At 43.6% G+C, this 24,154-nt stretch overlaps 1 protein-coding gene across 1 annotated transcript in view; it reads right to left on the reverse strand.

Moving 5' to 3' along the window:
* Positions 1-24,154, reverse strand: part of STRN (striatin) — a 533,408-nt gene that overhangs the window by 326,415 nt on the left and 182,839 nt on the right. The window contains exons 4-5 of the mRNA XM_029593931.1: positions 23,113-23,191; positions 3,335-3,502 (exon numbers count right to left, since the gene is read on the reverse strand). Coding sequence (XP_029449791.1) covers positions 3,335-3,502; positions 23,113-23,191 — 247 coding nt within the window. The remainder of the gene's footprint in view (positions 1-3,334; positions 3,503-23,112; positions 23,192-24,154) is intronic.

The raw sequence follows: 24,154 nt of genomic DNA on the forward strand, positions 1-24,154 counted from the left end.
GTCGACGGCCGAGAAGCGATCGATGGCGGACGGTCACCGGAGGGTTGACGATGATGGTACAACTTCGACGGTGCCGGTTCCGATGACGTCGATGCTATCGATGGCGTTGGGGTGGGTGCATGGAAGAGGAGTCCCATCTTCTCCATCCTGGCTTTGCGACCCTTGGGTGTCATTAAGGCACATTTGGTGCAAGTCAGGACATCATGCTCACTACCCAAACACATTACACAAACCCTGTGGGGGTCTGTGATGGACATAGTCCGGGTACAATCCGGACAACGGCGGAACCCCGTTGCCATGGCCTGAAGCCAAAATTTAGGCTGGGGATCGGTAAGTGCCAATAGGCCTCAAGGGCCAAAATCGACGGTAGTCGATGGAAAAAGGCAAAAAACTTACCGGGTTCCGTAAGATGACTAAAAAATTTGTCGAAGGGAGACCCCTGAGGGGCAAATTTTCTTAGGAAATTAACTTCCAAATTCCTGTCAGGAACGTGGTTAGAGAGCTCCTTCACCGCGTGGCAACTGCTGCGCGGAAAAAAGAAGACTGAAGGGAGACCCCTGCTGGCTGCAGGGTCAGTGCCTTGCTGGGCATGCCCAGTAGGGGCCAGTCAAAGTTCTGTTTAAACTTTGACAGAAGTTTTCCGTGGTGGGCTCCATCCTCGATGTCACCCATTTGTGAGGACAACCATCCTGCTTGTCCTGTGAGAAAGCATAATTCCAGTAAATACCATTCACCTAAAGGTTCCTAACACTACATATCTACAATCATACACAATGCAAAAAGAAAATGTATAAGTTGCTCACAAAAGGGATACAATTTAAATATCAAATCTTATGCAAACAATTCAAATATGTTAAAGTCAATTCACAGCTGAAAATATATTCTTCATAACATCATACCATATTAATCTGTTACTTAATCTATACAATATACAGTTCATTTCTTGACTTATATGGCAGCTGATCCATCACTGGTGTTGATTTATAGGACTTGAATTCATGACAATCGCAGGGTGACCAGAAATCAACAAGTATAGAGTGCCAATTTTTTTTTATCCTTATTTGTTTTATTTTTTGGGTGTTTGATGTGTCTATTTTGAAATATTTTATCAGTGTTTGGGAAATCTAAAGAAAAAAACTGTATATAAGATTTTCATTATTGGATCTTCTATTTGTTTGCTATTTTGAAATATTCTTTGTTTTTATTATGTATTTATATTTCTTGATTTTATCATTTGATTTTTGAGGAATAGTGATGGCTCTAGTTTTCCATTGTTGCACTGCACAGAGTCTGGCTTGTTGCAGTTTCCAATTCGATTTTTGCTTGTATGTTTCAATTTATACTTTATGGTTACTCTATTCTGTAATTGTTGAGGGTTGGTGTACACTGTATGTGTGAGTGACAGATGTGAGGTATTTTAATAGGAAATTAATTGGTGTTTTAGGGGCTGGTATTATATTTGCAGTATTACCTTTTCATAGGTAGGGTTGATACTGTGAGTGCTGACAGTTAATGCTGTTTGGGTAAGGGAGGTTTACTATATTGTAATTCAGTTTACTCATGGCTTTCTGACGGTCAAGCACACACAAAAATGCTCTACAATAGGCCTAATACCATTTGAGTTCCAAGTGTTTCTTTTGCAAGGCTTTCTGGTTGTCACCTCAGCAGTGCCTGTAAATATAATGTAAGCGATATTTTTACCTCTGAAGACTGTACTTTAATTGCTCTTTTGTGTAAAATCTGTTATAAATACACAACTCAACTGTGTGCATGGAGAGGGCCAGGGGGTGGGGTGGGGAGGGGAGTGTGTGTATGTGCAAGGCTATAAGGTTCGCCTACAGTACATAATACCATTTCATCGCCTTGGAGAGCACCAAATTATTAGGGGATGTGCCAAACTACTAGCCTGCCCTAGTACCAATATGTCTAAAATTGGCTCTGGATGTCACCCACATGTAATAGCTAATTCAGCCTGCTTTGATGGAAAAATAAATACCAGAATGCCAATATTCTTAACTATAAAGTTTTAATACATACTTAAGATATTTCCTTGTTTGATATAATATTTGAAAGAGTTTGGTGTGCCAGAAGTTATTGGCAGATATTTAGTTTTAAAAAGTTAGTGGAGTTCAGCCAGCTGGGCCAATACTTTTATTTCAATTTGCACATCTTGACTGTTTTGCAGCATTGAAAGAGAGAAGTAAAAAGCCTTTTAATAGTTATCTATTCACAACAAACACTTGGAGTTACAAATCAGCTGTGCATGGTCTGATGAATGGATGTAAATACTTTCAGGCCGATACCGTAAAGTTCGCGGGAGAGCGGAGCGCACTGTACTGTATCGGCCTGTTTGAAAGTTACTTTCACTTTTTTTCTGAGGTACAATAGTCAAGATATGCAAATTCAAATCAATTCCACTGAGCTGTGGGGTGCTTTGATATATATATCATAGAAACCGAATGGCAGAAAAAGAGCACGCCACCTATCAATCTGTCCCATCCACATCAATTACTTGGCTTTCTACAATCCCTACCACTCCCTCAGAGATCTCTTGTGCTTGTCTCATGCTTTCCTGAATTCAGATATTGCCTCCACCACCTCCACTGGGAGGTCATTCCATGAATCCACTCTATAAAGAAATATTTTTTTCTAAGATTACTCGAGTCTACCCACTTTCACCCTCATCTCAGCCACACAGATGTTAGCCATCTGAAGGTTACTAATCTTGCCATTTGAACAGGATTTGAATTGTAATTTGTAAATCTCAGAACATTAGTAAACCCTGAAATTCTTCTCCCTATTCCCAGACTATTTATACACTGTCAATCATATCCCAGATCAACAGTTTATAATGTGAGTCACAAGGAAAATGCCAAGAAAAAAAAAGAAAGGATATACAAGGATTTACATATGAAACAGCATACATTAGGTTTAGAAATATGGTAGATTCCAGTTCAATACTTCAAAACAGAAAGCATATAATTACTCAACCAATAGTAAGTATGGCTTCTATACAGCCTCCGTTCTAAACCCCCATCCCGGCACACATGCATTTCTTATGGGAAACCGTCAACTCTCCCTCCCCCCCCCAATCACTCATTACCTTTGAAAATTGGAGGTTTCATGTTCCTAAAAGGAGACAAAGTTAGGTGGAGCTAGATCCAACCTTTTCAGCATTATAAGAGATGTACACCCATATTTTCAACACAGAGGCTAAAAATTAACAGCAGTCTGAAGCCTTGAATCAAAATTGTAGTTCCTATAGCTACTGTTATATCTTTGGGGAAAAAAATGTGAGAACTATAATTTTTTACTTTACTGAAGTGAAACTCACCCAATCATCAATGGTTCCTGAATTTCAGCTTCTGTGCCATTGACCATAGAGCCTTGGTTTGCATCTGCTCCTTTGTCCGACACGTCACCTGAGACCCCCAATAGAGCTCGTACCCGTTTCGATTTTACGTCTAAGATAGTGTCCGTGTAACCCACCTCCTGTAGATACCTACATGGATATGAATTGTGCTTGGCATTAGCGCTGATCTCATAACTGATGGTTACAGAAATATACTCATGAAGATCTTCTCCCTAAACTCATCTGCAAAGTACTGAGCACAGTAAAACCACTGTTAACAAAAACCACAAATAAATCATCCTGTACCAGCTGCAAAGGGCTGTCTCTTGCACTACCAGCCTCTACAGTCACAAACTATAAAGAGACTAGCAGTGAGTAGCAGATACAATTCCCCATTCATTACATTTTTCAGCTTTCTATGAAACAAAAAATACACCTTAAAAATTAATATATAAAGTAAAGATGTGAGATAAAACATCAGTTGTCACACATCATTCAATATTTGTAGAAATCTAGTGTCAAAATCAACATTTAGCATTTCTTCATTTTGAGAGAGTAACAGTAAGCAATCTGTAGATATAGGCAGTGTGGAATAAGTCAGCAGAGGACGTACCCTGATAAACATCTTGCAGAATAAATTACTCAATTCATTTCCATCACTTTATATTAAAAAAAAAAAAAAAAAAAAAAAAGATTTCTTGTCTATCATTCATATATATTCTAAAAGGCAACTCCCTATTTCCACAAAGTTACTTGAATCCTTTACATCATTATATAAGACTAAAGGAAGATTGTGATTATGTAATACTTTGTCAGAACACATAGGTGAGAAATAGCTCCTGATTTTAGCTATGGGAGAGAAAAAAAGGGCAACAAATAAAGCCACTGATTTGTACGTCAAAGCACAGCCAAAACAAGCACACTGTACAAATGTTTTGGTCCATGTCTTACAAAATAATTGACACCAAATTGTATGTCAGTTGTCTATAGTTTTACAATTGGGTACAAACTTAACATGTACTACTACTACAACCAGCCAGTAGTGCATTCAAGGGGTTCATCTGGTCATATCTTATAGTAAACATATGGCTTGCTATCTGACAGTTTCCATCAGCAAAGTTTAATCAAGTTCACTCACGATGGCAGTAGGGCAGAGGCAGACTCTTCCTGTTTTTCTATAGCCAGGCAGGGTCTCTGTGCACTTCAAGAAGGAATGAATAAATAAAATTGGGAGAGAGGTCTGGCCATCACCACCTCCTACAGCTTGGATGAGGCCTCCTTACCCTTAGAATAACCTACACGGAGCAGCAGTTACTGGGCAGACTGGATAGATGGACCATTTTGGTCTTAATCTGCCAACATTTACTATTAAACATTTATATAGCACCACAAGGTGTAAGCAGCGCTATACAGACAATAGAAGAGATAGACCCTATTCCATCGAGTTTACAACCTAGTCGACATACAGACATTGAAGACAAACAAGACATAGCTCCTAAATTGTAGTCAGGATGTTAGGCCAGCATTTTTTCTTTTCTTCTTCTTCCATATCACCCAGTAACAATACATCTAGGTCCCAGTGGAATCTATAGCAAAATCTCTCATTTATACCCAGAGGCTATCAGCACTGACTCTAGCCTTAGTTCTCCCAGTTACACCCATGGGTTTACTGTCAGCCTGCCTCAGACTCCAGCCTCACCTCCCTCATTTACATAAAAGGGTTTATCAGCCCAAAAATGGACTTCCTTACCACCACACAGAAACACAGTTAATATATTTAACTTTTTTTTTGCTTTGAAAATTCTTTTCAAATTTAAACAAACGAGCATTGGCCTAGGTTACAAAAAAAGATTCTGTTGCAAAGGGAATAGTGATTACCTTATCAGTTCCATTTTACCTTCTTAAACAATTATCTCCATTTAGAAAAGCTTCATAGCAAAAATATCTTGGGGTGAGGAATCAAGATGGCTCAATGTAGCAGAGGGTCTAGCTGGCAAGATTACTGGATTCCTTGATAATGGGAAGGGGAAGGGAAAGACACACGCTTACCAGGTGGTGGCTTCTGATCAGTCCTCTACTGGCCCCACTGATTATTTTGTCCACAGACCAGGACATAAGACACTGATGCTGGGTTCTGAGTATGTTGCTGGGAGCATTGGGAGAAGGGAGTACTCCCGTTAGAACCCTAGATACAGATTTTTTTTCCCAGAGCAGCATGAACCTCCTCAGCAGCCTGGAAGTTAGGTATTCAAGCAGCCAGAAATGATCTCTGAGCTGGGGCAGTCTGATGACATCACACAGTCTGAAGACGCAAGACAATTGTTCCAGGAGAGAGGTCTGAGGCCATAGTTCAAGGGGCAGTCGGAAGTTTGAAGACATCCCTGCTAACTTCTGTGCCACAGGTTTCTGGAGCAGGATTGGTGAGAGAAACTTTACAACTGGATTTTAAACTCTTAACATCCTGGCCTGAATTAATTACCTTACAAGGAATTTGGAAGGCAACTGTAGCATTATTTACACCAGTGGTTCTCAACCTTTTTTCGGCCGAGACACACCTGATAGAGGTTCTCACATGCATGACACACTGAACATGTGACCGTCTCAGGGCAAAATGTAAATATACATTCTGCATCCTCAGGAACCCCCTCTAACCCCAACAATGGGTGCAGAGCAGAACTAGGGCATTACCCGTACAACTCACTATACCCAAAAAAAAAAAAAAAAGATATTCTGGTTCTCACAGGACAAGCAGGAAGGTAGTCCTCACATATGGGTGGCATCACAGGACGGAGCCCAATCACAGAACACTTTTGTCAAAGTTTCTAGAACTTTGACTGGCACCTACTGGGCATGCCCAGCATGGCACTAAACCTGCAGCCAGCAGGGGTCCCCCTTCAGTCTTCTTTTTTCCACACAGCAGTAGCCATGTGTGTTAAGGAGCTCCACAGAGATTCCTGACAGGAATTTTCCTCACGGAATTACTGAAAACGTTCATACCCCACAGGGGTCCCCCTCTCGAATTTTTGCTTCAGTGGTACTCCGGTAAGTTTTTTTACCCGGTTCCGGTCGATTCCCGTCTAGTTTAGCCCTCGTGGCCTACTGGCCGTCGACCGCACTGCAGCTCAATTTTTCAAAGGCCATGGCGTTGGGGTTCCATCGGTGCCCTGACTGCGCTTGCACCATGTCCATAACAGACTCCCATAAAGTCTGTGTAATGTGCCTCGGGTGTGAGCATGTCTTGACTTGCACCAAATGTGCCTTAATGACACAAAAGGTCGCAAAGTCAGAATGGAGAAAATGGAACTTCTCTTCCGTTCTCAAACTCCAACGTCGTCTATTGCTTCGACGTCCACTTCGCGCCAGCATCAGGCACCGACCGGTGACCATCCGGCGTTGACAACCTCCCGGCCATAGACTACCTCTACTCCCCCTCAGGACCGAGGGGATCGTAGAAAGAAACATCAGCATTGACACCAAAATCATCGGACAGTTGAAGGAAAGTCATCGACCTCACCATCGTCCGAGCCACCATCGAAGAAAGTCCAGAAAAGGCATCAACCCTTTCTGAGACCGGGTCACCGAGGCAACCCTCACCCGGATGGATGTTGGGAGCCGCAACTCCGCCTTTAACGGTGGTCCCTCCAGCTATGCCTCTGCCTCCTTCTTCCCTTCCGGAGCTGGGGCTGATTGCTCCAGGTCTCCATGAACAGCTGAACCGGATGGTTCAGGAGTCTATCGATAAGGCGATGCATAGCTTCTGGGTTCCTCAGACGCTGAAACCGGTGCCAATTGTGGAAACGACCAGCGATCCCATTCCGGCAGCATTGCACCGCAGCTCTCGAAGATGGAAGCGCTTCTAGCCGCTTTTCCAATGGATCCGGTGCCTTCTCCACTTGCTCAGTCATTGGGAGGAGAAACACAGTTCCGTCTTCCTCCATCGGGAGTCCTGCCGATGCCTCAACCATCGATGCCGATGCGGCCATCGGCTCCACCGTTGCCTGCATCGGTGCCTCCAGTACTTCCCTCGATGCCGTCAGAGCCTAGACCGGGACCTTCAGGAATACCATCGTCCCGTCCCATCCCTCTCAGGTTCCTAGAGGGACAGGTACTATCCCTATGACACCTGGACTGACGATTCCTCCCCAGACACCGATGATTTACCATCACCACCCTCTCCTACTGAAAGCAGGAAGCATTCTCCTCCGGAGGACTTGTCCTTCATAAATTTTGTGAAGGATATGTCTGAGTTGGTTCCATTCCAATTACAGACTGAGCAAGATGACAGACACCAGATGATGGAGCTGTTACAATTCCTGGATGCTCCCAAGGAAATAACCTCCATCCCTATCCATCAGGTTCTTTTGGATCTTCTCAAAATGAATTGGGGACACCCTGGTTCGGTAGCTCCAGTCAACCGAAAAGAAGATACCACTTGGTCCAGTCAGCTCCAGGGTTCCAAAAACCTCAACTGGATCACCAATCCGTGGTAGTAGAGTCTGCCCAAAAGAAGGCACGACGCTCAAAGTCCCACTCTTCCTTCCCTCCAGGCAAAGAGCAGAAATTCCTGGATGACATTGGCCGACGTGTCTTCCAGGGATCCATGCTCATCTCTCGGATCGCCTCTTACCAGCTTTATATGACCCAGTATAACAGGGTCTTATTGAAGCAGATACAGGACTTCGCAGAGTCCCTGCCTCAGCAATTCCAGAAACAGCTACAAACCCTGGTTCACAAAGGTTTTGAAGTGGGGAAACATGAAATAAGGTCCTCTTATGACATCTTCGACACCGCTTCCAGAGTTTCAGCAGCTGCTATTTCTGCAAGAAGATGGGCCTGGCTTAAGTCTTCGGACTTGCGCCCTGAAGTACAAGACAGCTTGTCTGATCTGCCTTGCATCGGAGACAATCTGTTTGGTGAACAGATCCAGCAGACGGAGGCGGAACTCAAGGAGCATAATGAGACCCTTCGCCAACTCTCTCTGATGGTTTCTGAATATTCGACTAAACAACCATTTAGGAAGGACACCAAAAAGTCATTCTTCCGTCCAAAGAAGTTCTATCCACCACCGTCTAGAGGTCATTCTACGAGGCCTTTCCAAAAGGCCCAGTCTTGCCAACCTCGTAAACAAAAGCCGCAAGCAGCTCCTCAGCCGGGCCCTGCTTCTGGTTTTTGACTCCTAAATAGAGAGCAGCAGCCAGCTTCCACTGCCACAGGTACTGGTAGGAGGTAGACTGTGCCATTTCAACATATGGCACACAATCACCTCGTACCAGTGGGTCCTTGCCATAATCTCTCAAGGTTATCACCTGAACTCTCTCTCCATCCCAGTGGACTCCCCACCTCGGCTGACGTGGGGAACAGACCATTCACTACTCCTGGATCAGGAAGTCTCCCTACTCCTTCAATCCAGTGCAATCGAACTAGTACCCTACTCCCAACAGGGCCTAGGATTCTTTTCCTGGTACGTTCTAATCCCCAAAAAATCAGGCGGCGTTCGTCCCAATTCTGGACCTGCGTGCCCTCAACAAGTACCTCCAACGAGAAAAGTTCAAGATGATAACCTTGGGTTCCCTCCTTCCTCTTCTGCAAAGAGGAGACTGGCTCTGCTCTCTAAACCTCCAGGACACACACATTGCGATAACTCCATTTCATCGCAGATTTCTGGTAGGTCCCAAGCACTATCAGTATCGAGTGCTCCCGTTGGCCTAGCATCTGCTCCATGAGTTTTCACCAAGTGTTTCGTAGTAGTAGCAGCCTTCCTCAGGACTCAAGGTGTCGACGTCTACCCCTATCTCGATGATTGGTTGATCAGGGTTCCCACTCAGCAAGCTACTCTGTCATCCCTACATCTTACCATACACACTCTGATTTCGCTAGGATTCTCATCAACTATGCAAAATCCTGCTTAGTCCCATCTCAAACTTTGTCCTTCATAGGGGCAGACTTGGACACCTTTCAAGCAAAAGCTTTTCTGCCTCGACAGTGAGCTCTCACTCATTTCCCTCGCACACCAGCTACGGTCTCAACACCGTTCGACTGCACGAAACTTCCTCATCCTGCTGGGACACATGGCGTCCTCGGTACAGGTTACCCCAATGGCCCGCATGCAGTGGACTGGCAACAAATTCCAAAGCTTTATTGTGCGTTGAGTGAAAAAGAATTTTCTCCGATTAGTCTTAAATGTGCTACTTGCTAACTTCATGGAATGCCCCCTAGTCCTTCTATTATTGGAAAGTGTAAATAACAGAGTCACATCTACTTGTTCAAGACCTATCATGATCTTAAAGACCTCTATCATATCCCCCCCTCAGCCATCTTTTCTCCAAGCTGAACAGCCCTAACCTCTTCAGTCTTTCCTCATAGGGGAGCTGTTCCATCCCCTTTATCATTTTGGTTGCCCTTCTCTGTACCTTGTCCATCGCAACTATATCTTTGAGATGTGGCGACCAGAATTGTACACAGTATTCAAGGGGTGGTCTCACCATGGAGCAATAGAGGCATTATGACATTTTCCGTTTTATTAACCATGGAGAAACTGGAATGGAAAACCAAAAAAGCCATATTAACATAACAATGCACACAAACTAATCCGCACAACGTTAAACCTGTATTATGGAACACACTCAAACAGTAACAACCTTATCAATGAAAAGGCAACACTACAAATATTTAACCAGGCCCTAAACACTAATACACCTCCTATTAGGAAAACAGAGCAAGCCAAGATGCTATAGATCCCCACTCAGAAATAATTGTAAAACTATACTAATAAATGTTACAAAACAGCCGATGAACAGAACATCCAACAATTAAAAAATTAAAAATTGTCCAAATATCAATAAAATATTTCAAAACAGCAGTCATCACATAATACCCAATAATTAAAATGGCAGTCAATCAAGAAAAATAAACTTAAAAACTACCTTTACTTACCCTCTCCAGAAACTCTCCTACTCCTTTCCCTTGCAGGCCAATAGCACTCACCAGAAGCATCAGTGCCTGCTGAAGCTCTGTCCTCACAGTCCTCTTCCTTAGGGCCCACAACCAGTAACTCACACACAGACCAGTAACCTCCCTAACTAGTCTCTCTCCCACACACACACACCATTCACCTCCCTGTCCAGTCTGTCTCTCTCTCCCACACACACACACCATTCACCTCCCTGACCAGTGTGTCTCAATCACACATATGCTCTCTCACTTACATACAAGCTCTCAATCACACACAAATGCTCTTGCTCCCATTCTACCACACACACAGCTGTCACTCACACACCCAGGCACCCATTCTACCACACACACACAAAGCTGCCACTCACCCACCCATTGTACCACACACAAGCTCTCACTCATGCACCCAGGCACCCATTTTACCACAGGCACACACAAAGCTGCTACTCATACACACACAAGCTCACATGAGACCTCTTCTCATTGGCCCAATAACCCTGGCCTCCGCTTATCAGCCACCACTGGCCTGGCCTCCAGCGCGCGCAACATCTCTCCAGCCGCTGCCGGCACACAGGGTTTCTCCAACTCTTCAGCCTCCGACGGCCTGGCCTCCGGCGGTGGTGCGCATCTCTCCAATCTTCAGCCCCGCCGGCATGGCCTCCGGTGGTGGTGTGCATCTCTTCAATCTTTGAACCGCCGGCCGCGCACAGGGTCTCTCCAACTCTTCAGCCGCCCCCAGCCTGGCCTCCAGCAGCAGCACGCAGCATCTCTCCGCTCTTCGGCCCCGCCCCTGGGGAGAAGGGAAGCACACGTGGGGCAGTGGGACACCGGGAGCCACAACACACCTGTTAGTGCTTGGCATCACACTGGCGTGTGGCGACACACCGACTGAGAATCGCTGATCTACACAGTAGTTCAGTTTTTGACTCAATATCAGGTTTTAGTTATTGATGTCAAAAATTTTGAAAAAGATATTTCCACAATTAAACAGAGGACGGACAAATCAGAAATGTGATTTTCAGCTACACAAGATTTTGGAACTTCTTTGGTTAAAGATCATTCAACTTTGCAAATTAAGGTGGAACTATTTGAAATTGCTGGATGGTGTAGGAATCTTAGACATTTTCCTAGACAGAAATTGGTTTCACAATTTCTCTTAAATTTCCCGAAAAATTTCCACCTAGATCTAGAATATTATATGCTACCTTTTAAAATTAAGTTGGAAGAGAACAATAGCTTTTGTTGGACATTTCTAATTTGACTGTCCTTTAACAAAAAAAATCAGTGGATGAAGAAACTATTCCTTTCTGCTAATCTACTTCTGGATTCAAAGATATCTATTAAGACTATACTCTGAAGAGATCTCTCCGTTTCCAGACATACTCAGACTACTCAGAATAAGAGAAAAAGGGATTGCTGATTAAACCAGGGTTTTTACAACTGGGGAGTTTATTTTGGTTGTTTATTTTTTCTTTATTAGTATTTAATCATGAACAGAAGAACATAAATAAATCCACATCAAAAAAATTAGAAGAAAATATTTAAACTTTACACAAAGAAAATATTCATTTATAAAACAACAAGTCCCTATCTATAGTCGAGAAGTAGACAAAGAAAAAAAAAGAAGCTTGAAACTAGCATCCAAGCAGAGTACAAAAACTAAATATATAAGCTGATACTTCATTAAGCGTTATAACAAAAGTTAAACAGCTTTCTCATTTAAGAAAGTTTCCAGAAGTGTAGGGTCCGAAAAGATAAACACACTTACAGGGAAATTTTAAGAAAATGGATGCACCCAGCATGAGAACCCAATTCTTGAGTTGTAAAAAAGCTCTCCTTCTCAGCTGGGTCTCCCTTGCAACCTGAGGAAATATCTCTATCTTTTGACCACAAAACATCTGGCCCTTTTTTGAAATATTGCATCAAAATTAAATTGTCTGATTCTAGAACACAGGTTATAATTAAGATAGCCCTAGAAGCAATTATATCTTAAGTCCGGTTAAAAAAAAAAAAAATTGTCAATTCAGAAGTCTCAAATGGAGCAGTATTTTCAAGGATCCCTCTTCCATAGCAAGACAACAGGGGGCCACAGAGTGGGCTTTAGCTGAAGCAGACCCTGCATAAAGCAACCTACTATGGGCTGAACCAAGATAGATGCACCAGCAACCCCACTATGGTAAGCACTGACCGCACTCTAATGGACCCCAACCGAGGTGGTTTTCAGTCCACTCTCAGAAAGGTGTCCTAGGTAGTCCAGAAATCTCAGCAATGGGCAAGTGAACGGATTTAAGTCCTGTACCCCACAACAGGCTGAGAACCTCTATCACTTCAACTTACAAGACTTCCTGGTGGAAGGCATCCTGGAAGCCACCAGCACCTGGGACACATTATCAGACAAGTTCAGGGGCTAGAGGCCTAGGCGCTGAACATCCAAGCTGTCAAGGCCATCGCCCAGAGGTTTAGATGGCACAGTGTGCCCCGGTCCTGAGTTATCAGGTTGGGTGCAGTCCCCAGGCTGATGGGAGTCCTTATCGACAGATCTTGAAGGAGAGGGAACCAGACTTGCCTGGGCCAGTATGGTGCCAGTAGAATCACGGTCCCTTGGTCCTGTTGGAGCCTCAGGAGAGTCTTCATGAGAAGCAGACTAGGAGGATATGCATAGAGGAGGCTTGTGTTCCAATGGAGGGCAAAGGCTTCAGAGGCTGGGCATCCATCCACCCTGAAGAGAGAGCAGAAGTTGCTTACTTTGCAATTGTAGGGGGAGGCAAAGAGATCCACATCCGGAGTTCCCCACAAGCAGAAAATCCAGGCTGCTACTGCCAGATTTAAGGACCACTTGTGTGGCTGGAAAGAGCGGCTCAGGTGGTCCACCAGTATGCTGAATGCCCCAGCCAGGGAAGTTACTCGTAGGGGCATACCTTGTGAAAGAGCCCAAGCCTAGATCTGCACCGCTTCTTGACAGAGGAGGTACAATCCTGTGCCTTCCTGCTTGTTGATATACCACACTGCTACATGATTGTCTGTCTGAATCAGGATTGCTTTGTGGAACAGCCGATCCTGAAATGCACAAAACAATGGATCGCCTGAAGCTCCAGGAAATTTACCTAGTACCGATCTTCTTGAGTTGTCCAGTTCCCGTGTGTATAGACCGTCCACATGTGCCCCCCTAGCTGTGGGGGGAGCCATCGGTGGTAAGGACTGCTTGAGGTAGCACAGGTTGGAAAGGAACCCCCCTGTTCCAGATTGGGGAGATTCTCCCACCAGGACAGGGAAATCCTCAGGGGCTGCGTGATGGAATACGAATTCTGAGGTCCTGGGATGCCTGCTGCCACTGTGACTACAGAGTCTATTGTGTCCTGCGTATACAGAGGTGGGCCAATGGAGTGACATGGACAGAAGTTGCCAATGTGGACCAGCAATCGAAGCAGAAGATGAGCAGTTACCTGCTGAGTGCCGGCCGCCAGCGAGGGACAGGGCAAGAGCTCAATTGTGGGGCAAAAACACCCTTGCCTGAGTTGTATCCAGCCTGGCTCCTATGAAGGCCAGCTGGGGAAATGGACAGAGGTTAAACTTCAGGTAGTTGATGACAAATCCCAGAAAGTGCAGTACCTGTATGGTAAGGGTCAAAGCACTCAATGCTCCTTTGCGGGAGTTGCTTTTGACTAACTAGTCATCTACGTAGGGGAACAACCTCTGGAAACAGCACGGGACATGTGAGTCTGGGTGGATGGAGGATAATACTTTTGCTGATGATAAAAGTACTTCCTGGAACTTGGTCAGGAAAATTTCCTGGCAGAGGAAGGTGGGTCAGAAGCACTAGTGGATAGCTGTTGAAGGGTTTCATGGCAATCCTTCAGGTGGGTTACTGTGTCCCTGGACCTTATCCCCAAAGATATTTTCCACTTAACAGGGGAGGTCAGCCATCTTCTCTTGGACTTCTGGACACAGGTTGGAAGCACGGTGCCAGGCCATTCTACAGGCCCCAATGCCAACGGCGGACACCCGGGCTGCTGTTTCAAACATCATAGGTGGCTCTTACCTCGTGTTTTCCAGCTTCCAGGCCCTGTTGTACAACAGCAGAGAACTGACTCCTGTTGCTACTGCGGTAGTCACTCTGCAAGCTCTTGGACCTGTTTCCAAATGTTCCGGTTGTACTGGGTCATGTATAACTGGGAGGGCGGCAATACGGGCGATGAGTAAAGCACCCTGAAAGACCTTCCTACCTGTGTGGGTGGAGGAATGAGTGCAGGAACGCTTGGCCTTTTTGACAGCAGACTCCACCACCACAGACTGGTGGGGGAGATGGCATTTCTCAAAACCTAAGGCCTGTTGCACCAGGTAGGTAGCATCTGCCTTCCTGTTTATCAGATGTTCCCACATCCTAAGGAGAAGATCCTTAAAGATGTCGTGGATAGGAACAGCCACTGTCTCCTTAGATGCATAGACAAACTGGAGAACTTCCAACATCTTATGTCGTGTATCCTCCTCAGGAGTTGGAAGGGAATGGCTTCGGCCATGGCCTTGACAAACCCCGCAAAGAAGAGGTGTTCTCCAGGGGAGAGTGACGCTTTTCCTCGGGTGATGAAGGTTCCGAGAGGAGGTCCCCAGAGTCTTCAGAAGGAGGACTCAGAAGAGTCATCTTCCCATAGATGGTATGGGCCCTCCTCCTCACTTAGGTCCCCAAGGGACCTGTATGAGTGAGGACTGGCCACATCTTTTAGTCTGGGTACCGAAGGACCAGAGGGAAACGGCAGCATCGGTGGCAGGGAGGGCACCAATGGCTGTGATCGCCGGGCACAGGCTCATGGAAATGTGGCCTCAGGACCAAAGCACCGGACAGCGCACATCTTCCTCCTTGGAGGACCAGATGATGGGAACCACTTCTGAGGAGGGTATTGGTGGCCATGGGAGAACTGATGATCCCCCAGGCACCAGCTGCATCTGAAGGGCGCCAAGTAGGACATCCAGACATTTGAGCAGGGGTGACAATAGAGATGGTGCGGGCTCTGATTCTGGTATGGGGGCCGGGGCCGAGAGCAATTCAAAGCCCCATAAGGCTTGGAGCACCGCACCCTGTGGTCAACTCCTTCTGGAAGTCTGGGTGAAAACAGGTCTGATGGAGGGGGCGAGGAGTAACCGGAGTCTCCTTGAAGCCCCGAGGTGGCTTGGTGCCCAGAACAGATGTCCCTGGGGAATGCTAGGACTCCCGGGTCTGCCGGAGGATGGGGCCTCCTCACCACAGGGCTTCTTCGGTGGTGGCATGGCGGCCACAAGTGCTGCACTAGAACCAGAGCTGTGCACGGATGGCGACCAGTGGCAATGCTTTCAGGGTTTCCCCACAGTGCTCGGTCGGGTCTTTCCCTGGCACCAAAGAAGCGGAGGAACCCGATGTCAGAGAGCACTGATAGCAGTGAGGGCCGATCACCAGCTCCCCGATCCTTGGAAGTAGCTGCTGGGGGTGTAGAGAGGGACAGCGTATCCAGTGGTTCCCCCCCTACCCCCAGGCATTTCGAAGCTGATGTAGATGGAGTGGACTTCTTGGGGCCAAAGAGTTTCTCCATTTTGTCAACACAAGCATGACAGCCCTTGGGGGTCATCTGATCTTGAAAAGAGAGCACAAACTAGAGAGCTCCAAAAACTGCGAGGCAACTAACACCATGGAAAAAAAGCCTGAATGGGGACCTCGTGTGGATGCATGGATAGTGGCATATTGGGCATGCTCAGTGTGCCAGTCAAACTTCTAGAAACTTTGACAAAGTTTTCCATGCCGGGCTCCATCTGATGATGCCTTCCATCTGTGAGGACTCCCATCCTGCTTGTCCTAGGATAATTTGAAATTCTAATAAATACAAAGTTAAACAAAAAGAACAGCTTCATAACAAATCATTCTCTCTCCATCTCTTTCAAATTTGTACCCTAAAATTTCTACATGTTCTTTGAATCAGACAACCTCACCACAATACCCAGTAAGACAAAAGTTTATTTGAAACTGATGTTCTCCAAGGACAGCAGGATAAGTCCATCATATATGGGTGACAGCACTGATGGCACAGAAATATGGACACCTAACTACTGCTAGAGAAGTCCATAAAGCTTTTCTGCATATGTGCAGTTAGGACCATGCATGAGGCTGCTTCGGTCATATAACATAGCTTTAGATAAGGAAAAAACAGTTTGAAATCCAAGGGAGGTGGGAAGGTATGTGCGACTGACATTCTGATGGTCACAGAGAATATCAGTTTATAGGTAAGAAATTTTGCTTTCTCCAAGAAAAATCAGTCCCACATGCAGAGGACTCCCAGCTAAGGGTTATCTTGAAGTCCCGGTTTTCCACTTTTTTACTCGAGACAACCTGCAATAACTGGTATTTAGCTAGAAAGCATTGAAGAAAGATTTTGAGCCCCGTTTTAAATGTATTCTTAATATAGTCTGTCAAGGTCACCCGATGCAGTGAGATGGGGTGATCATCTGCAACCATGGTCTGCTCAAAAATTACAGAATGTCTAAATCACACACTGTCCATATGTAACCCCTTTTTTGGAGAATTGTTCCTCCTTAAGGCACATAGCTAATTTATATCTTCTGGGGCTGCTCTGACTGACCATTCCATCCCATGCTGTCTCAATCTGTTGGCGGGGGGGGGGGGGGGAGACCAGACACTTTTTATGGTGGGGGGGAAGTTCTCACTTATGGCCCAGACAATGAAAAAAAGATCACCAGTGTCTGTCAGATCTGTAGGTGCTTCTCATGTGGTGAGAGGCTATAATAAGCAGACAGGACCAGGTCTGGGTGTAAAATAATAGTTTACTGATTGACAATAATAAATTGATGTACGTTATTCAGAAGTGTGAGTTTACATCTGACTGATGGTACAGGAAAAAGTTTGGGTAGGTAGGTGTCCTTTCACCAGACCCTTGATAGAGCCCATGGTGATTTTGTATGCGCAAACTCTCCCAGCAACTGTGCTGAAAAATCCTACCTTTAGTCATCTTCTCCTCGGATACCCAACCCATCCTGGCCCTTTGGTTGAGATCTGGATGCGATCTCCTGTTCTTAGTCTTCCTTAAAGATTCTGTCATCCTTAAACTCTGATCTTTCAGGGGAACTTCTCTTGGGGAAACGTTAGTGGGATCAGACAAGTTCGCTGCTCTGAAATCCCAATGGGGAAGGGAGTTCTAAAAACCTCCCCTTCTTAAATCCAAAAAATACTTTAAAGCTTAAACTGGATATCACTTCTGCCTTCACTGTTTCTTGCAGCAGGATCAATCACTGGTTCTTGCCTACCTAGGGTTTAGAGTAGGCTCACAGGTCTTTGATCCCCTAGTGAGAGCCCTTTTGCCTCTAAAGGGCATCAGGCTTAAAAGTCTCTCGCTCTGAAAATTATAAGGATCTTAAGGCAGGGAGTCACTGGGAGGTGTCACTTTTAAAACAAAATCCTTTGGGTGAAGCTGGGAGGCCTCACCAGAGTGAAGAAAAAATACATCTTTGCTCTCTAATTGAATCCCATTGTGTATTAACATGGCTGGGCTAAACAGTCTTCCGGCATCCAATCCAGAACCTCCAGGTGGGAAGGACTGAAGGGTATGGATGGGTTCTAAAAAGGGACAATGACATTTTTGGCCAGACCGGGTCTGCCACACAATTTGCAAAAATTAGAGTACAAGAGCTCTACTGGTGGAGATGATTGCTCCAGCAGATCAGACATTGATAAGACAGGCTAAGAGAGAATTTGAAAATAAGTTGGCAGCAGAGGCAAAAGCTCATAGTAAAAACATTTTTAAATATATCCGAAGCAGAAAGCCTGTGAGGGAGTCAGTTGGACCGTTAGATGATCAAAGGGTTAAAGGGGCAATTAGAGAAGATAAGGCCATTGCGGAAAGATTAAATGATTTCTTTGCTTCAGTGTTTACTGAAGAGGATGTTGGGGGAGATACCGTATCGGAGAAGTTTTTCATGGGTGATGATTCAGATGGACTGAACCAAACCATGGTGAACCTAGAAGATGTGGTAGGCCTGATTGACAAACTGAAAGTAGTAATTCACCTGGATCAGATGGTATACACCCAGAGTTCTGAAGGAACTAAAAAATGAAATTTCAGACCTATTAGAAAAAATTTGTAACCTATCATTAAAATCATCCATTGTACCTGAAGACTGGAGGGTGGCTAATGTAACCCCAATATTTAAGAAGGGCTCCAGGGGTAATCCAGGAAACTACAGACCAGTTAGCCTGACTTCAGTGCCAGGAAAAATAGTGGAAAGTGTTCTAAACATCAAAATCACAGAACATATAGAAAAACATGGTTTAATGGAACAAAGTCAGCATGGCTTTACCCAAGGCATGTCTTGCCTCACAAATCTGCTTCACTTTTTTGAAGGAGTTAATAAACAAAGATAAAGGCGAACCTGTAAATATAGTTTATATTTGGATTTTCAGAAGGTGTTTGACAAAGTTCCTCATGAGAGGCTTCTAGGAAAAGTAAAAAGTCATGGATCATAAACTGGGTAAGAGACAGGAAACAAAGAGTAGGATTAAATGGACAATTTTCTCAGTGGAAGGGAGTGGGCAGTGGAGTGCCTCAGGGATCTGTATTGGGACCCGTACTTTTCAATATATTTATAAATGATCTGGAAAGAAATACAGCAAGAGAGGTAATCAAATTTGCAGATGATACAAAACTGTTCAGAGTAGTTAAATCACAAGCAGATATCATACAGATAAAAGATTTGAAAGAATACATTACCAATTTAGGAATTAATCTGTCATAGTATTTCCTATTGTACTGTAAAAATGCATAAATAAAAAATTAAAAATATAAGGTGATGCATATAGGGAAAAATAACCCATGTTATAGTTACACAATGTTAGGTTCCATATTAGGAGCTTCCATCCAAGAAAGATCTAGGCGTCATAGTGGATAACACATTGAAATCATCAGTTCAGTGTGCTGCAGCAGTCAAAAAACCAAACAGAATGTTGGGAATTATTAGAAAGGGAATGGTGAATAAAACGGAAATTGTCATAATGCCTCTATCACTCCATGGTGAGACCGCACCTTGAATACTGTGTACAATTCTGATCGCCACGTCTCAAAAAAAGATATAGTTACAAAGGAGAAGGTACAGAGAAGGGCGACCAAAATGATAAAGGGAATGGAACAGCTCCCCTATGAGGAAAGACTAAAGAGTTTAGAACTTTTCAGCTTGAGACGGCTGAGGGGGGATATGTTAGAGATGTTTAAAATTATGAGAAGTCTAGAACGGGTTAATGTGAATCAGTTATTTACTCTTTCGGATAATAGAAAGACTAGGGGGCACTCCTTGAAGTTAGCATGTGGCACATTTAAAACTAACTGGAGAAAGTTCTTTTTCACTCAACACACAATTAAACTCTGGAATTTGTTGCCAGAGGATGTGGTTAGTGCAGTTAGTATAGCTGTGTTTAAAAAAGGATTGGATAAGTTCTTGGAGGAGAAGTCCATTACCTGCTATTAAGTTGACTTAGAAAATAGCCACTTAATAGAACTTACTAGAAACAGTAGCATGGAATGGATAGTTTTTGGGTGCTTGCCAGGTTCTTATGGCCTGGATTGGCCATTGTGGGAAACAGGATGCTGAGCTTGATGGACCCTTGGTCTGACCCAGTATGGCATGTTCTTATGTTCTTATAAAGGGGACTGAAGTAATCTCTAAAGATCTTTCCTTGGAACAGAGAGGTGGAGGGATGCTAACCCATGACTGATTGAAGGTAGCTGCATTTGGGGCAGGGTCCTCTTACCTTGGAGAATACCAGCATGCTAAGAGAGTGGTGTCCCATGCTCCATCCTCCATACTGCTGGGTAGATTCCTCTGCAAAAAGTGAAGGTTTGCTCAATTGATGAGTATTAGCTCCCACCAAGAGGACCTCTGAGACAAGCTCCCGAGGCCCAGAGGTGAGAGGGACTCCCCCTTGAAGGAACAAATCACATCCTAAATAGGTGAAGCTGAAGGATACCCTCATCATCACTGGCCACCAACAAGAGAGAAAGCAAGTCTTCATCAATTCAGTCACTTAGTCTATGGATTATTGTGTCCTTTGACCCAGAGTTGGAGAAGGGACATCCTCCTCTGAAACACATTACAGAGTCATTCTCTTGAGATGCATGTAGTGGACTCCATGAGGCTCCCTCCTAGACTAGCTGCATTAAAGGCTGCAGAGACCAGAGCATGCAGATGTTCAGTGCATCAATAGGGGATAATTCAACACTGACTTCTGCTTCGGTTGGACATACTGCATTGCCAGCTCCAAGGAAGCCCCACAGAGTTAATGGGCTCTTGCACAACCCATGCCGTGAATTGTGGCAGATGTGGAATCTGGTGCCAGAGTTGGGGGGAGCTTTGTCCAAGGAGCTCCTGATTGACTCAGCAAGGAGGGAGCTTCAGGAAGCCCCGCTTAGAGGGGAGAAATGGCTCCGACTTTTCACTGACCTGCAAAGTTCCTCCATCTTCTAAACCCTGTTTCTCTGGGATCTCGGCAACATCAGACCACAATCATAGCAGTTAGCTGAGTTGTGAGTGGGTTCCAGGCACTTGTAAAGATATTGTGGCCATTGACAAATGACATATTTTGGTTACACTGAAAAGGGCTGTTCAGGAGCTGCCAAAGCAGCAAGGTAAAGTGATTAGTGTTCAGATAAACTGCTAGAAGCAGAGGATAAGACGAATGAGAAAAAGAGGGTAGACATCCAAGCAAAAGCTCTGAAGAAAAGCTCTTAAGAAAAAGACTGAGGGGTTGACAAGGCAGTTCTCATTTGGGTCCCCATGCATGCTCAGTAATAACACTATACCAAGCTAGAGAGATGGGATCCATTTGATGCTGTCAGTTGACAACTCATGTGTCATGGTTAATTCATTACTGCTGGTCAATGAGATCTTGTATCTGCTAGTAGTTATAAATTACATTTGGAACTACATGTCCCCATAGTGCAAACAGATCTCTGGTCTCGAACTAACTAAGAAAACCTTCTAATGCATTTTGGAAAGAATAGTAAGATTCCAGCCCTCCTCTGATTCCAGCTCCAAGGGAGACGATAGACCCGACCTCCCCCCACCTCAGTGCTGAAGGATCGCCAAGGATCAAGTGCAGTGCTTATGTCTTGATAACGTATTTGGTATTAAGGGGTTTCACAGTCTAGCCAATGATGACCAGGAGATTCAATATTTGGCAACTTGGACTTAGGTAACATTTTTCAGCAGATGGCACATCTAGGGACATCATGCTCTAACCTTTTGAAAGTGCATAGACATCACATGATGATCAGTTATGGACATTTTGTGATAGTAGCATGGGCATTTGAAGACACTAGATCTCCTCTCTTATGGTAAGGAAAACAAACAGCAAAATCAAAGAGAAAATTTATGATGAAAAATAGGCAGACTGATGTCACAGAATCAGGCCATTAAGAGAAGATGAAATCTCAGGAGTAAGCACTGCACCAAAAAAGTACAAAAAATAAATGAATAGATTTTACTAAGAAGCTAATGGGACCAAATACAGTCACTAGGAATCAGCCAAGAAAGCTCTTATCACAAATAAAAAGTTCTCTCTCTCAGGACAAGAAATGCATCAGATGTCATCCATGAACCAAAAAGGAATGTGGGAGCCCTAAACAGCAGCAAGTAGGCAGAAAGCCCTTCTCATGCCAGGAAAATCTTTTCAAAGCCTTTCCAGAACTCTCTAAAACAGGGCTTCCCAAATCTGTCCTTATACCCCACAGCCAGTTGAGTTTTCAGGATATCCACAATGAATAATCAGGAAATAAATTTGCATACACAAAGTCTCCAAAGCATACAGATTTATTGCTTATGTATTTATTGTGGATATTCTGAACAAAACTGGTTGTGGATTTATTTATTTTATTTAGGTTTTTTTTATATACCGGCATTCATGAACAAGTCACATCATGCTGGTTTACATAGAAACAAGGGGTGTATAGAACAGTAGAACTAAACTGGTGCAAGGGGAAGCAATTACAAAAAACAGGGGTAAGATAACTGGAGAGAGAAAAAGAGGAACGGTGGGGAGTAAAGATTTGTAAGGGGATAATTACTTAACTTAATAACTTAATAATAACTTAATGAATATTACAGTAACATTGTTACAGGAGATGGTGATGGTTATGAGTTGTCCAGGAAGGCTTGTTTAAAAAGCCAGGTCTTCAATCTTTTGCGGAAAGTTGGTAGGCAGGGTTCTTTACCAGGATAGTTACAGAAGCCCTGCTCTAGGAAACGCTCTGCACTGGTATTGTCTGATGACATCGCCAAATTATGTAGCTGGTTCATCCTACTTGTCCTTGCAAATTTATAATAAAGTTACTTTCCTTTATTTCTTTCTGCCATGTCTGTGGTTACCAACCAGGGATGGTTCTATTGGCCATTCTTTATTCCTTTTAATTCTATTCATCAAAGAGTCATCAAAAAATATATATGTGCAAAAAAATTAGAAAATAAATATCAAATAATTGAAAAATGCTTTAGAGATTTGAAGAAGAATAAGCTACATTACAGAAATCTTGACTACTTCAAAAATATTGTGCCTGCTGCAGACATTTTAGGGTCTTAACATATAGGTACTGATCGAAGCTGATCACACTGATTTAGAAAAAAATTCATGGGCCACTCTTTGGGTATAACTGCATTAGCTTTCTTGTTTTTGCTCAATTGCAAGAAAACAATTGAATAGCCCCAAGCAATTTGGATCAATTTGAACTGTTTACCTGATTTCTTTTAATTGTACACAAGCATGTAGATATCTATATTCTAGCACTTACTGTCTGAGCAGCTGTCGACCTTGTTTCCATGTTAGTTGACTGTTCTGTGGAGGTTGTACCTCAATTTCATTCCCTTCATCTGGGAAACATAAAAAAAAGAAGTTACTCTTTCTGCATTCTCTTAACTTAAAGATCTAAGCAACAATATTAACAGTAAGTAGTGACTCAGCATTTAAAGGATGTCCGTAAAACTTTTTAAAGAACAGATGTACTGAAAGGTTTTTCTTATTTTCTGCCCATGGGAAAAATGTTTGGTACATCTTGCTCTTAATGCATTTATCTACTTACTTCTGTGAAATCAGTTTTATTTTTACTTAATAAAAGTATATTTACAATTCCAGAAGTGGAGCAAAGTTATCCATGTTTGATAAAATAAATGAATGAAATTAAATGCAAAAAATACCACCAGATTCATGTATGTAGGACTTAATTCTACTAATTTGTATTGGGGTGTTATGATAGCTTCATTATTCCCAATATTAAGAACAGTCTTTCAACAATGCTGATATATTTAAAAGGGAGTTATGATAATTTACCATTAAAAATAGAAACTATAAAATAAAGATGAAATCTTATTATAATTGAACAAACTGTTCCTATCTGTTAAGTGTGATTTTCTGCATTGGTTTCACATTCAGTGACCCCTTTGATATGAAATTTTGAAAGACATTTGGTATATTTTGTTTTAATATTTTTAAATTATAACTGGATTTTAAAACTGACAGGATACATCACTTGAAACATTTTTTGTCAAAGTTGAGATATCCTTAACTGTTTAAACTTTACTGCAAAGCAAGAAAAATGCAGAGTTAATTTGGTATACATTTGTTCCTTATGCATGCCAAGTTACAAATCACAAACACTAACTACTATTGGACAGAGATGGCAGACGCAACATTAAGTTTGGCCAATCATTCCGGTGGAATGTGTTGAAAAGGATTGGGGAGAGGACTGAATCCTGGGGGTACTTCACCGGTGAGATCTTTGGAAACTGGATGACTTATTGTCCCATGTAACAAGGAATGTGTTCTGTTAGAAATGA

This window comes from Rhinatrema bivittatum, chromosome 3, assembly GCF_901001135.1.
Source record: "Rhinatrema bivittatum chromosome 3, aRhiBiv1.1, whole genome shotgun sequence".
In the NCBI taxonomy this organism is placed as follows: Eukaryota; Metazoa; Chordata; class Amphibia; order Gymnophiona; family Rhinatrematidae; genus Rhinatrema; species Rhinatrema bivittatum.